The sequence below is a fragment of the Antechinus flavipes genome, chromosome 3 (assembly GCF_016432865.1).
Source record: "Antechinus flavipes isolate AdamAnt ecotype Samford, QLD, Australia chromosome 3, AdamAnt_v2, whole genome shotgun sequence".
Lineage (NCBI taxonomy): Eukaryota > Metazoa > Chordata > Mammalia > Dasyuromorphia > Dasyuridae > Antechinus > Antechinus flavipes.
The window spans coordinates 320,683,695-320,699,479 of NC_067400.1; the positions used below are offsets into that span (position 1 = coordinate 320,683,695).

Genomic DNA, 15,785 nt, shown 5'->3' on the forward strand with positions numbered 1-15,785 from the left:
GAGGAGGAGGAGGAGAAAGAGGAAGAAAAGGAGAAAGAGGAGTTGAAGAGAAAGGGGAAGAAGGAGGAAGAGAGGGCAAAGGAAAGGAAAAGGAAGAGGAGGGGAAGAAGGAAAAGAAAGAAGAAGAGAAAAAGGAGGAAGATAGAAAAAAGAGGAGAAGGTAGAAAAGGAGGATTGATGATGATGATGATGATGATGATGATGATGATAATGATGATACTCTTAGGGGCAGGTAGGGGTGCAGTGGATAGAACACCAGCCCTGAAGTCAGGAGGACTTGAGTTCAAATTTGATCTCAGACACTTAACACTTCACACTTCCTAGCTATGTGACCCCCTAGTCAAAGTCACTTAACCCCAGTTGCCTCAGCAAAAAAACAAAAACAAAAATAAAACACTCTTTAAATTGGATTGCTTGTAGGCAATATTACTGCAACCCAGCCCTTGAAATTGTAAATACCCTTTTCTCTACCCAGAGAAAAGGAGAAGGAAATATGAGAAGCCCCAGGAGCTGTGATCATTGAGTCAAGAAATCCCCAGGCATGTGACAAGAGTCCATAGAGATGCTGGGGAGTGGTTGATAACTGAAGTGAAAGACCAACATAGGAGAGGAAACTAGATGAGGATCCTAAATGCACCAGGCATTGTCCTAGCAATGTATAGTAATGCTTCCTTATATTCCAGGGCTGATAAGCAATATCCTCACCCCCAGTTTCTAGCTCATTACAGATGATTGTAAGCTGTGTAATCCTAGGCAAGTAACTTAACATCCGTTTGCCTCAGTTTCCCCATTTGTAAAATGGGGATAATAATAGAACTTATCTCTCAAGGTTGTTGCAAAGATGAAATGAGTTAGCTTTTATGAAACACTTTACAAAGCTTAGACTATTAGAAAATGCTAGCTAAAGGTTAGAAGTTAAAGAATTAAAAGGTTAGAGAATCCTGTTGAGAAGGAAAGATCACACAGAATCCTTGCCAGAAAGAATCTTTATGTGGTGGTTAGTAATTTACTGTGCTAGAACTGGGGGAGATAAAGTGTAGATCAGTGGTTCTCAAACTTTTGTTTTCAGTATCTTTATCCTATTGAAAATTATTGAGGATCTCTCCAAAGCGTTTTTGTTTATCTGGGTTATAGTTATAGACATTTACCATATTGGAAATAAAAAACTATTTTTGAATTTGTAGACCCTCTAAAAGGGTTTCAGAGATCCCCGGGATTCTCTAGATCAAACTTTGAGAACCACTGGTGTAGATGATATCCCTGCCCTCCTGGAGTTTATAGTCTTGTGGCAGAGCATAGCACAGGTACTATTGTCTGCTGCCAGGATAAGAGCTCTGATTTTGAAGTCAAAGAACCTGTTTTGATTCTTTGCTCTACCATTTTCAACCTGGGGGATTTGAAGCAACTCCCTTCACTGCTTTGATCTCAGTTTATTCATCTGGAAAATGAGGCTAGATGAACCTAAGGGCTTTCCCAGCTTTAGAGCTGTGGTTCTGATGTAGGGTGAATGTATCCCATAGGTATAAGCAAGTGTTAAGTAATAGGTGAGACCAGGGCAAGGTTATTACTTGCTGCAGAAATCAGGGTCTCCTTTCCAAAGTTGCCCTTTGAGTCACAAGTAAGGGGTAGGCAAAAGGGAGAAAAGATGACAGGGATTTAGTGCAAAGTATATAGTACGTGAAAAGGAAAGGAAGAAAGGAAACAAGCATTTATTAGGCACCTACTATGTGCCAGGTACAGGGTCATGTGCTATACAAGTACCACCTTTGATCCTCCCTACAACCTGGGAAGTCAGCATCGTTATCCTTATTTTAGAGTTAAGGAATCTGATGCAGATAGAGATCGACTTACCTAGGATGCTACAGCTAGCAAATAGCTGAGGTTAGATTAAAACTTGGGCCTTTCTGACTCCACACCCAGCCCTATGTCCTGCATCACTTAGCTACCTCTACTCCAGTTTGGTTGATTTATAAACTGTATGCAAGATAAGGCAGGGTGGTTCCAAACTGAGCAAAGTCTTGGATGCCAGCTGAAGAACTTTGAACTTTACTTAATTGGCACTAGTTTAGGAGTGCTATAACCCACGGCTAATTTGTCTTAGTTTGGCAATGGTGTGAAGGCTTTTTTTTTTGGGGGGGGTGTAATAAGACCATAAGAAACCTGTTAATAAACTATTAAAATAGTTCCCGCTGGTAGTAGTGACAGTGGGTGTGTCTGAATGGCAGCAAAGGAAAGAAATCAGAGAGAACAGATCCAAAAGTTTGTTAGAGTCAACAGAATTTAATAGCCATTTGAATATGAGATGTTAGAGGAAGGGAACAATTAAAGAGAACTCCAAAGGGAACATAGGAGATACAAATCGATGGTACCACTGATGAAGTTAATGATTTCATTTTGTGGGAGTATGAATATTCAACTAAGAGCCAGTACATGAAGACCATGTGGCAGCAGAAAAAGCATTGGTTCTGCAGTCAGAGGAATTGAGAACATGTCTTGTCTTTGATGCTTAATACTTGTGTGACTTTGGATAAAGTCCTTTTCATCTCTTAGGCCTCAATTTTCTCATCTGTAAAATGAGAGTTGGGCTAAAGAGCCTATACTTGAGAGATTGTTCGGAGGTTCCTTTTATTTCTAAGATCCTATGGACTTAATTTTGTACATATTGGCTTGGAGGTTCCAATGGGACATCGAGATGGAGTTTGGCTTGTCAGTGAGAACTGTAGATCCAGACAGAAGTCAGGGTGGAGATGATAGATGTGCAAAGTCATCTGCGTGTAGATAGGAGTGCTGTGCAAATAAGAGAACAGAGTGCTAATGAGGAGTTTAACTGGTCTGGATCATTGGAAAGTAGGTTTTATAATAGTGACACTCAAGAATAACTGATCCTTAAGAACAGAGTATTGGAGAAATGGGCATAAACTGCAGCTGGAGAGATCTGGGCAATAGAAGCACAGTGACTTTCACTTCTCAAATGGCCCTTACTTGTAGGACCAGACTCTAGGGAGACAGAACTTACCATTAGTAGAAGTCATTTAATCAAGGATTTCCTTGTGGTATTTTTTCTTTTTTTAAATATTAAATAACCAAATATTCAAATGGGAATTTTACTTTTCAGTATTTTTACCTTATCATTACAGCTGGATTGTAAATACAGCAATTTACCTGTGGAGGAGGCTTCTACAAATGCATGTTGATTTGAATGAAACATCTCTTTCTGTGAAGAATTGAAAGAATTACATAGGGATCCATCTGTTAGGGAGTAGTCCAGGGCGGAATTGCCTGGAGGCCAGAAACTGTGGATTTCCCTTCTGGTTTGTCTGTAGGAGGACTTGTTACCACTTTCTAATAAACAGTCACCACTTTAAGTCCATTCTAGGACTTCTCTTCCTACTAAGGTATATTTAGATGCATTCATTCTTGTCATTTCCTTTCTGTGGTCAGAAGCATAGTCATCCTCACTAGAAAGGGGATGATAGAAGCATCCTTTCACTGATAAAGAAAATCATCTTCCTTTCCCACCCTTTGTCCTGTGGTTTCAGGCCTCGGCTGGTAGTAGGATCAGAGAGCTAACATAGGGAGGAAGCTCCTCGTTTATAAATGAAGAAACAAAGGCCAGGGAGGCTGTCTTGTCCAAAACTATACAAATAGTAAATGTCAGAGGGGGATTTGAATCCAATACTTATAAATAACACAGAGCCATTGCTTCTGCCGTGTCATACTCCCATAATTCTGTAGTCCCGTACCACTGGCTCCTGCAATTCTGTTATGGTTTACAGAGCAAATATTTCAGATGGATTGGCTTCCTAGATTAAGGAGAGTGGCAACCCTAATCTATATCCTGAAATCTGACAGCACAGAATTTTGACTTTTCTCTGTCTTTTCATTAGATTCAGCTAAGCAGTTGTCAATTTCATGCTTAGCCAGCAAGGATGAAGTTTAGGTTCAAGAAAACTATACAGTCCCCCCCCCCCACTACCTTCCAGCCACTACTCCTTAATTCTTAATTGGTTGGAGGGTGTTACCTCCATCCCGAGAATTTAGAAAAAACCTGGGAGTGAGTCTGAATAATCCACTGAGAAGAAGCCATCTTTTCATGATGCAAAGCTTAGATCTTAAGACTCTGTTTCTGCCGTTATTCCTCAGTGTTCTGTTTGCATCATTTAAATCTAGATGTATATAACATTTCCAGTTGGAGGGATCATGAGGGAGACAGAATCCCCTTTCTGCATTAGATCTCAATCCTGCATCTTTGGGGATTTCCTGGCCAGCTCCATAGACAAGCTCTACTTTACTCTGGTGCCTTATTTTTTTTTTAATTTCACTTGTTATCATTGAACCTAATTATTTTTTTTAAAATAGTTATCACAGTTCCTTTCCTTAGTGCCTGTCTGAATAACCAAAGAATGGAGCTGAAAAGAGTGCTAGACATTCTAGTTATAGAATGGCAGAGCTAGAAGAGGCCTTAAAGGTCATCTAGAGTAAATCCTTAGCTACCCTGACTAAGGGGCTAGGATTTTCCAAATCTGAGGAAAAGTTAGAGCAAATTCACTGAGGTAGAAGATGGAGTGTTTATGTTTGAGGAATTTCAAAGCTGCTGGAACATGGAATACATGAAGCAGATTAAAGTATAAAAAGACTGGAAAAATAGGAAGAGACCAAATTATAAGGAGTCTTAAATATCAAACACAGTACTTTATATTTGAACCTGGGGGTAAAGGGGAGCCACTGGAGCTCATTAAGCAAAAAGGCGGGGAAAGGGACAGATGTGGTTCGAAAAACAAATGTAAAAATGCCAAATGATATAGAGGGGAGAAGGGAGGAATCTAGCAATGGGTTGAATTGGGAAAAATCTAGGCTTAGAGCTGGCATCTAAACTGAGCCTTAAAAAGGATCTAAGAGATGAGAGTGAAAAAGATCAATTCCAGTATGAGAGGCAGTGAAGGGGGAGAGCCAGAAAGGAATGAACTAAGAGACCAAATTTGTATCACAGTTGTGCCCTTCCTGGCTTTTCACTGATTAAGCTGTAGACTTTCTTAGCTATTTGTTTTAACTCTGTGAGTCTTATTTCCTTATCCAAAAAAGAAGGCATTGGATTGGGTGGTCTTCTAGTTCTAAAGTCTATATCCTATAGATCTAGAGAAGATCTATATTTGGTTTTGAAAATATATATATATATATATATATATATATATATATCCATCCAAAGTTGAGAAAGAGAAAAAGTTCTCTTCCCACCTTGGGAAATCACCTTGGTAAAATCATCAGCTTTATTTAGCCATTTTTCCCATCTTCAGTATGGAAAAATATCTTGGGGAATGTAAAGGTAGAGTAAATCTCCTTCCTTCCACCATCTTTTGGATACTGTATAGAGAGAATTTTTCATTTTGTCATCAAAGTTCAAAGGTAATCATAATCCTGTGAATTTTAATGAGAAAGTTAAATGAGGAAAAAACATTTATCCTGAACACTAAGAGAAAATCTCAATGTTCTTGTTTTTTTTCTTTCAGGTTTGTCCTGAATGAGCTGGTCCAGACAGAGAAAGACTATGTTAAAGACCTGGGAATTGTAGTGGAGGTGAGTAGAGAAGCATAATTTGGTGTATTTGATCCCTATGTATTTGAAAAATGTAGTTTGGATTTGTATTAGCAGCAAGTAAATAGCATATATTAATTATCATGCATAAATCTTTAGACTCTTCATTTCCTCTTGATTGGCTCATTATGATATTGGTCTGTGTATATGGTATTAGAGGAATATGTAAGAGAGCATCTTTGTTGGAGAAAAAGGCCTTTCTTTGCTTCTGATGTTTACTGAGAATGTCCAACTATTAGCTTCCCTTTTGGAGTTAACAGGTGCTATTTGCTCTTCTGAGTGAGATCTATGAGGATCCCAGTGAAATCTATGGGAGGGCACCATAGTTTCTATGGACTTTAGAAGAATGGCCAAGAGAGAGAAGGCATAGAGAAAGTTGTATAGTATTCAACAGCTATGACATACAAGATGGATAGAATTAGGAAAAAAGCAACTGTGATATGCAGGATGGATAGAATTAGGAAAGAGAACAAAAGTATTTATTATTATTTAAGCTAAATACCTTATAGATAATATCTTTTTATGGTTTCACATCAACCATAGCAGAGGGTGGTATTATAATCTCCCTTTTATAGCTAAGGAAATTGGGGCAGACAGATTAAATAATTTGCTGAGGGTCATTAGTGACTGAGACCAGATTTTAAACTCAGCTCTTCCTGACTCCTGAGCCATCATGTCTGGACTGTGCCATTGTATTTGCTACCTCTTTGCCTCTAATTAGGGATGCTGGTGGTCAGCTACCCTAAATCCTAAGGGTAGGAAGAGGAGACCCAGTACCCAGCAGTGTGGACTGGTACTGCACATCCTGAACCCGAGAGAGCTGTCATTCTTTCCTAAGAAACAGGAAAGTCACTTGGACTTTTCGATGCATTGTGCATAAAACTCATCAATGGAGCCTGTCTGAATTCATTTACTTATTTATTCTTCCAACTAACATTTTGTCAACACCAACTGTAGTACGATCAGGGGAAGACAGTTTTGAACTTGCCAAGAGGTCATTGTAATTGCCAGGATCACTTTTTTTTTGTCTTTTACATTTACTTATCTCTGTACATGTTGATTTTCCCTGGAAGAACATAAGTTCCTTGAGGTCAGGGACTGTTTCATTTTTGTGTTTGTGATCTATATACCTAGTGCAGTAGCTTAAGAACAAACAACAGGACTATTCCCATTGAAAGTAATTGATCTCAGCAAATTACATCAAGTGGTCCTCTGTACTGATAGACTATACAGCATTGAGATCGGAAGCCATGGTGACTATAATCTAGACCAGAGTTACTCATGACCCTATGTGAGATCTCATAAGTGAATCTGGGGATTGTGAAATTACTATTTATTATCAATAAATGTTTGATTTGTATACCTATTTTATATACCTGTATATCCATAAAAAAAAAAACTTTTGAGTGAAAAGGAGTCAAAAATAGAAAAGTTTAAAAACTATGCTTAAGAGCATAATTAAGTGGGTAATTGAGACAGAATTCCTGTTTAGTGCCTGAATGTTAAGGCTGGCCATATAAATTAAACTTGAAAATAACAGTTTTTAGTCCTTTTTTGTGCTATGTTATTCAAACTTCAAATTCCTTCCTCTGCTCCCCAGTCCTTCAAGTTGAAATCCATTCTCTGCTTCATATTCTTTTCCTTTAACTTAGGTATAAACATTAACCCAGAGTATGGGTCAACCTGACTTTTTTTGCTTTATAAAAATGTAGGCTTTGATTGAGATTTATGTCAGCATCAGTACCACCAAAGCAGGCCTCCTGGCCTCTAAAGGTAAAATAGAATAATTCAGTTCCTAGAAGAGTCACATAAATTTCTTTGTGCCTCATTTCTTATTTACCAAATAGGAATATTATCACTTGCCCAACCCATTTCACAGAATTGAAATGAGAGGATAGAAAAATAAAATACTCTCCCTATTTAAAGGTAGTAATCTGACTTGAGTTATGATCTAAAAGAAAGAGAAAAACATAAAAATACAAAAAGATGGTCTAGTGCAGAGGTCCTCAAATGACGGCCTGCGGGCCAGATGTGGCAGCTAAGGACGTTTATCCCCCTCATCCAGGGCTATGAAGTTTCTTTATTTAAAACAAAGTTTTTGTTTTTACTGTAATCAGGCCCTCCAACAGTTTGAGGGACAGTAAACTGGCTCCCTATTTAAAAAGTTTGAGGACCCCTGGAGTAAATACAAGGAATAGGTCTGGAGTTAGGAAAACCTGAGTTCAAATCCAGCCTCAGACACTTACTAATTGTGTGAATGAAGCTAGGCAAGTCACTTACCCCCTTTGTCTCAGGCTCCTCACCTATAAAATTGAGGAAAATCAATTCTATCTTTCAGAATTGTTTTCAGGATCAGTGCCTGGTATACTGTAGGTACTTAATAGGTGTGCTATGTATTTATAAAAATTAAAACTTCTCAAGTATTATTTAAATTTATTTTTTAATTTTAAAATAAAATTTCTCTAGTATTATTTTAATTTACTTTAAAATTATAAGCTTCTCAAGCATAGGAAGTGGTTTTTTTGTATTTATTTGTTGCAATATGGGTACTTAATCAATGTTTATGGTGTTGGATAGAAATGAGGGAGACCAAACGCTCTGCCTTTGCCTTCTGACTTTGAAGCAGGCAGAGTGGAAAAGATTTGTAGAGAAAAGGCCTTCTTGAAGCAATCTTTCTCATGTACCACCTGAGTAAACTTTGTGGAACCATCTCCAAGTCAGGTGGAGGTGGGAGCAACCTGGGCAGGTCTGAGCTTGAGCAGGGGCTGTGGTGTGGCCATAGGTTCAAATAGTCTGGTTTGCAACCTCTCTGAGAATAATCTGTTGACTTTGGCACTGTAGGGATTCATGAAGAGAATAGAAGAAAAGGGAGTTCCTGAAGATATGCGAGGGAAAGACAAGATCGTGTTTGGCAATATTCATCAGATTTATGACTGGCATAAAGAGTAAGTGATCCACAGTGTCTCCAGCAAGCCCTGAGCACTGGGGACTCCTGAAGCCTCCTCTTGCTGCTAAGATAAAAGTAGTTGGGAAAGGGTAATTTTACACACACACACACACACACACCAAAATATGTCAGTCCTTGTGGTTTATTTAGACAAGGATGGCCATTACCTCCAGTCTGGGTGAAGTAATGTGGGGCTCAAGGAGATTACTGGGAGTGATGTCTTTGTTGTTAAAGAAATAAATAGTTCTGAATAATGGTCTGAATTTTTCTCCTCTTCTTCCTTTTAGTTTTTTCCTGGCTGAACTGGAGAAATGTATTCAGGAGCAAGATCGGCTGGCACAACTTTTTATTAAGCATGTGAGTAAGCTGGCGCCCTTTCTCTTCTTCTCTTCTCCTTTGAGTTTCTCCACAATGGCATTTTAGAGAATGACCTAGAGAAGACCTAACAGCCTTGTATTAGAATGAGAAGTCATCCCATCCAACCTATTCATTACATTGAAGAGGAAATGAGATCTAAAGAAGTTAAGTGATTTGCCCAATGTCTCATGGGTTTACTCTCCACATTTAGTTTTTTGCTACTTAAGAGGGATAACTTATGCAATGATATTGTGATGAAGAGAGCCCTCTACACCCAGAGAGAGGAGTGGGGGAATTGAATTGAATCACAATATAACATTCTCATTCTTTCTATTGTTGTTTGCTTGCATTTTGTTTTCTTACTAATTTACTTTGCTTTTTGATCTGATTTTTCTTGTGCAGTAAGAGAATTATGTAAATATGCTTACACATATTGGATTTAATATATATTTTAACATATATAACATATATTGGATTGCTTGCCATCTCAGGGAGGGTTGGGGGGAACGAGGGAAGATCTGAAACACAAGGCTATGCAAGGATCAATGTTGAAGAAATTATCTGTGCACATGTTTTGAAAATAAAAGGCTTTTTTTAAAAAAAAAAAAAAGGGATAACTTATCTGTAAGCTCCCCCAAAATTCCTGCTTTCCCCCCCAGAAAGGCTAGAGTAGTGTCTGGATAATCACAATGGTCATTCCTTCTGCTTTTTTCAGGAGCGGAAATTGCACATCTACGTGTGGTACTGTCAGAATAAGCCACGGTCAGAGTACATAGTCGCCGAATATGACGCCTACTTTGAAGTAAGCTGCCAGATGGGCTTGGTGGTAGAAGTCTTCAGCCAAAGGATTTCTGATTGTTGTTTATGGGGATGCCTGTGGATCATCCCCATTCATTGTCATCCATCAGTGTGCAGTCCCCCACTATTGTGTATATGAGCTGCCCTTTTATTTGATAGATTAGGAAAATGAGAGCCCTGCTTCTCAATAAACACATACAGAGAGAGAGAGAGAGAGAGAGAGAGAGAGAGAGAGAGAGAGAGAGAGAGAGAGAGAGAGAGAGAGAAAGAAAGATACAGGGAGGGAGGGAGAGAGAAGGAGGGACGGACAGAAACAGAGACAAGGGTTGAGAGTGTGTGTGTGTGTGTGTGTGTGTGTGTAAGTGAGCTTTCCCTTTTAACAAAGAAACAAAGTTAAGCAAAATGAGCTAACAGAATGATCCATCTGACAGTATACTCACCATTTTGCACACATGGTCCCCCACCTCTTCAAGAAGTAGGAGGAGATAATTCTGAAACCCATGTATCCTTTATAGAGGCTCTGGTGATTTTTCTTGTGATGCAGACCAGGTGATTTTTGCCCCAGCACTCTTTAGCATCTCTTTGACTTTGGGGAGTTCCCTTCTCCTCTCTCCTGGCCATAGAGACTCCTGACTGCTTTAGTTCTTTTCTCATGCTTCCTCATGTTACTGTGTTGAAATGTGGTAATCCCAGAGCCTCAAGGACTCCTCAGGGAGCCAGTAACCTCATAGAAGGAGCTGTCCTCTGCACCCTAGCAGACCTGAGCCGTCCTTCCAGCTTCATTCCCCATAGCATAAGATTCACTGACTTTGGCAAAGGCTTTACTTTAGAGGCAAAAGCCTCTGCCTGCGAACAGTGGGGAGAGAAAGCTCTGTCCTTCTTGGGCTGTCAGAGTTAAATTGTATGGAAAGGAGAGAAGAAATTCCCAGGGAAAGCAGGGTGGAGAATGCAGGAAGAAGAGGGAGCATTTATTACCTGCCTACTCTATAGTAGTCACTGGCAAGGATGAAACAACCCACCTCTGAGAGCTTCTAGTCTATTCACCGTGCATATAAAAATAGGTATAGTCTCAGGGAGATGTATGAATGCTTGTGTATATGTGCATATGCATCTATTATTATACATGCATGCACTTGTTTACATGCACGTGTGCATGCATACATATGTATATACAGATATAGGTGCATACTGTTTGTGTGTGCATACATGTGTGTCTCTTTATTGCACTTGCATGCATAAGGGTGTGCATATATTAATGTGGATTTCACTCACTGTATACCTAGATTCATATAGTGTTATATGCATTGTTCACGTGCATGTATGGGTATTCATGTGTGTGCATTTGTACACGTTTATGAGTACGCTTATTGGTCTTACCTTTTATATCACTTATGAAGCTGGTAAATATTGCCCAAATGTGATCTTGTTTTTCCTCATAAATCTCCAGGGACTTCCTTCTCTTCTCCTCATGAATTCCTGCAGCAGCAAAGTGCAATGAACACACACACACACACACACACACACACACACACACACACCAGTCTATGTGCACATATGTGTACATGTATATGCATGTGTGCGCACACAACAGCCTGTGTACGTGTGTGTGTGCACATGCATGAAGTAACCGACATGATGAGGGTTGGCCCTGGGGCTATCCTTTTGGGGGAGGGAGCGTTACTGAACAGGACGAGCATCCCAGGCGAGGGGAGTAACGTACACGAAGGCATTTGGCTTTAGCATCGCTCCATCAGCATCCCTCAGCGGAGGCAGCCGGATGACCCAGGGGATGGGCGCGGGGCCTGGAGTCAGACTGAGAAGGAACATTGTGTGAGGGAGAGCAAGAAGGGCTCCCAGCATCCCCCCAATCACTGCCCGGCACGGGGAAGGGCCACAGCCTCAGTCACTCTGTCCCCCAGAAAGGAGCTCCTCGGTGATGGCTCTTTTTCTAATGGAATTACAATTATTTTTCAGGAAGTAAAACAGGAAATCAACCAGAGGCTGACACTTAGTGACTTCCTCATCAAGCCCATTCAGAGAATAACCAAGTACCAGTTGTTGCTCAAGGTGAGTGAGAGTCTCCGGACAGATCTGGGGCAGAGAGTGTTCTCTCAGGTGAGCCGGGGAGAAGGAGGAGAGATCCTGGGGGATCTGGCTGGGGGATCTGGTTCCAGACAGGTCACAACCTTGAGGGGAGGGGTGCAGGGAAAGGAGAAAGGTTGTGGGCTGTACCTGTGGATCTGGGACTCCAGTGCAGACAGTATAGTCTGCAAGAACTTCATAGAACACAGAGAGGTTAAATCTAAGCAAGACTTGAATCTATATCTTTTTGGTTTCAAGGTGCATTCCCTGTTCGATATGCTATGCTACACATCTGTCTGTCTGTCTCTCTCTCTATATGTATACACATACAAATATACGTACATACATATATACACGTATATGCATTCATATGTGTGCGTGTATACATATGGCACATATAGTGTGTATATTATATATATAATATGTTTTATATATTATATTTAACATGTAAATGTGTTAAATTTATATATTTTTATTTTAACAAATTTGTGTATTATTAATAATAAATATATAAATAAAAATTTATATATATAAAACACATTGTTAATAATGGCATCCAATTATACATGACTGCTTGTATCTACATTCTCTGAGAGCAGACAATATAATTGCCTACATGGTTAAGGTGGTGATTTAAAGAAATATTTTATTTTTCTTTTAACTTTAAAAAACAAAAATTTAATTATGAAATTTAAGCTGTAAAACAAAAATTTAGCTATATTAAAAATATATATAAAAATGTAAACACTTAAAATTTATCTCTGCATGTATTTTCTACACATTTGTAACAGTTATTAGTCATTCTTTTTCTATTTGTCCATTGTATCTCTATAAATGTCTAATTAATATTTGTGTGTGTTTATATAATGATATATCTCTATATAGCCTATTTCTACATACACATATAAACTCCTTCTGGGTCTTTTTCTCCCCACGCCATATTATTTCATTATTTTTTCAAAGTTCTATTTTTCATTTTTATTGTTTAACAAATTAATTTTGAACTTAAATATGTAAAGACAAAAAAAGAACATTTCCATGACAGTACAATATAAAATGAAACCATGAGTTTACATTTCACATTGTTTACTTTTTTGAAAAACTATATAAGTACTATATATTGTTTTCATAGCTACCCTGCTTTCTATGCTTCCTTCTAAATATTTTTATTCTTTTCTGTGCGCTTTGTATATACTTTTTCCCTTCTTCTATACCCTGTCCTAGAGATGGCTACCATTAAACACACATTCACATGTATGTGCACACATACATGTATGTGTGTGCATACACATATGTGTAGAATAATACTATACATGCTTCTAGTTATCATTTCTTTACCTGGAGGCAATTAAAATCTTCCTTCATACTGTATCTGTCATTTTTAATAGTGTAGAATATAACTTATGGAGAGTCCAGTTTTTTTTTTTAGTCTTTCTCAGTTGTTAAATATATATGTTACTTCTGGTTTGTTGCAATTACTGTTGAGATATCTATGTGTGCATATCCCATGCACAGGTACACATTATATAGCCTGAGGACCCCCCCCCCCATTTACACCCCACTCCCAGGCCTTCCCCATGGCCCTGAATTTTCCTAGTTGTCTTTAGATTAGTCTTTTCCATGGCTGGGTTCACTTCTGAGCTGTATGGAAGCACTCACCACCTTTGCCTGGAAGGCAGACCTCCGGGGGAATTTGACTGCCAGTTCTAGGGGGCCCTGGGTCTTTCACTAACTAATACCCCTCTTTCTTTCTCCTATTCTCTGCTCTCTCCACATTCTCTTCAGGACTTCCTAAGGTACAGTGAGAAGGCTGGTCTGGAGTGTGCAGACATTGAGGTGAGTTTCCTGCACAATCAGGTTAGGTGGTTAACTGTTAATGAGGACAAAATTAAGCAAGATTTTCCCTTGAAAGCCAATGGCCTCGGTCCAAACTCTACCTCCCAACCCAGAGAAGTAAGGGGACCTTTAAACGGCAACTGAATCACATTAAGGATTCTTGGACGAGTCTTGGACGAGTATGGATACCACCATATGGTTATTAACTATTGACCATTGATAGCTGATTAATTCTTGACTAATGACTATTGATATAGATTGATGTGTTTTAGAAGAGAAAAAAATGGCCATACGAAGCACTCCAGTGACAGGTCCTGCCCAGGATTTTCTCTCAGTGGTTGCAGATGTTTATAATAAGGACATATGGGCCTCCTTGGCATCCATTTTCAGAGGCTAGGGTGATACTTATCTTAGGAATGTAGAAGTGTTTTAGGAGCTGTCTCTGTATTGTCTTCTCTAAGGCAAACAGTAATGAGTGGGGCTGTCATGTGGAAGAAAGATTAAGCATGTTCTGCTCGGTGCCAGAGGGGAGTTAGGATCGATGGATAGAAGTTGTACAGAAGATAAATTGCCATTCTGAACAAAGAAAAAAATGGCTAATGGTTAAAGCTGTTCAAGAGTAGAATGGATTGCCTCAAGTGCTTGTGATTTCCCCCTGATTTCCCCCTGTTGCTGAAGGCCTTTAAAAACAGAAACTACAGGCAGAAAATTTATCAAGGGAGTCGTGAGTCTGGTGGACCCTTCCAACCCTTCTTTTCAGAGATCCTGAGTCTGTTGTCCAGGTGGACAAGGGCCATCCTAGCATGTGTCTTCAGTTCCACACTCTGTTTCTCTTTAGCTTTTCCTATTTATAGAAATGAGAAGATGTGCTTTCTGAAGACGTGAGATTATATACTTAATGAACACTTGAACACAGTGATATCAAGTGGATCCAATTTAGCTAAAGGTTTCTAACTTTTTCGTAGCCCCAAGGATCACCAACCAGGCTGAATAATGACTATAGGAAGGTAAAAGAACTGGAGAGTTAGAGGAACGAAATAACACAGTCACAGAAAATGGAACCCTACAAATGGCCCGCAGCTGTTACCTTAAGTGCTGTGGGATGTCTGTCCTGACTTGAATGAAAGGATTCTACATGTCTTTGAAGATTTTTGTTTGTCTTTTAAATTTTTATTTATTTTATTCTAAACTTAAGAAATAAACCAAGTATTTCCATAATATAACAGAATAGGGAAAAAAGTCTTTGGAAGTTTATCAGAAGACTCATACCCAAGTGAGTGAGGCGATACTAGAAGTCGTCTTCTCATTTTCCCATGAGCTTCCTGAGCTGACATTGCCCTCCTGCTTCTCTCTTCCAGAAAGCAGTAGAGTTAATGTGCCTTGTTCCAAAACGCTGCAATGACATGATGAACCTGGGACGCTTGCAGGGCTTTGAGGTGAGTGACTGAGATTGTTTCTAAGTCTACTTTATTTTGTGAGGAGTGGAAGTTAAGGTAGCAGAGATCTCCTAGGTTAAAGCCTTTTCATTCTAAACACTTCCCTCTATGCCTCCTTTTTATGAAGCAGCTTTAGCTAAGACTTCAAGAGGTACTTTTCTGTCCATCTCTCATCCCTCTTACCACTTTTTGGTCTCATTGAGCTTGGAGTTTTATTCTTTTGGTACCCAAAAAAAGCCTTTCATATCCCTTTCTGAATTCTAGGAAGTTTTCCAAATTATGATCTGAGTCTTTAAGGGATCACAAAGATAAGAATTGCCAGACTTTTTAAAACTATCTCAAAAAAAAAAATCAAATCAGATCTCAGACACCTGCTAACCAGGTGATCCTGAGTTAAGTCACTTTGTCTCTGTCTGCTGCAGTAGATAATAATAGTACCTCTCAGGATGATGGGAAAATAAAATGAGATAATAATTGTAAGCCCTTTGTAGACTTTAAAGCACCATATAGAGGCTAGCTATCATTGTTTATATTATTATCCTTTTACATAGCCTATAAGATCCTAGGTTTAGAGAGATAAAGAACTTTAGAGCTTCAATCCCCTTCATTTTACAGATGAAGAAATTGAGTAACACAATGATTTGCCCCCCAGGGAGTAGAATCATTTGAAGTAGAAGCATCAGTTGTAGTTTTCCTGCCTCTGAGTTCAGAGCTTTATAAACTATACCACGCTAGAT

The 15,785-nt window shown here is 39.1% G+C and overlaps 1 protein-coding gene across 14 annotated transcripts in view; it reads left to right on the plus strand.

Annotated features, from left to right (window-relative positions):
• Positions 1 to 15,785, plus strand: part of KALRN (kalirin RhoGEF kinase) — a 927,260-nt gene that overhangs the window by 832,114 nt on the left and 79,361 nt on the right. For all 14 annotated transcript variants that reach the window (XM_051985449.1, XM_051985462.1, XM_051985447.1 and 11 more), the window contains 7 exons: positions 5,508 to 5,574; positions 8,434 to 8,537; positions 8,827 to 8,896; positions 9,612 to 9,698; positions 11,669 to 11,761; positions 13,562 to 13,612; positions 14,971 to 15,048. In XM_051985449.1, the coding sequence (XP_051841409.1) occupies positions 5,508 to 5,574; positions 8,434 to 8,537; positions 8,827 to 8,896; positions 9,612 to 9,698; positions 11,669 to 11,761; positions 13,562 to 13,612; positions 14,971 to 15,048 (550 nt within the window). The remainder of the gene's footprint in view (positions 1 to 5,507; positions 5,575 to 8,433; positions 8,538 to 8,826; positions 8,897 to 9,611; positions 9,699 to 11,668; positions 11,762 to 13,561; positions 13,613 to 14,970; positions 15,049 to 15,785) is intronic.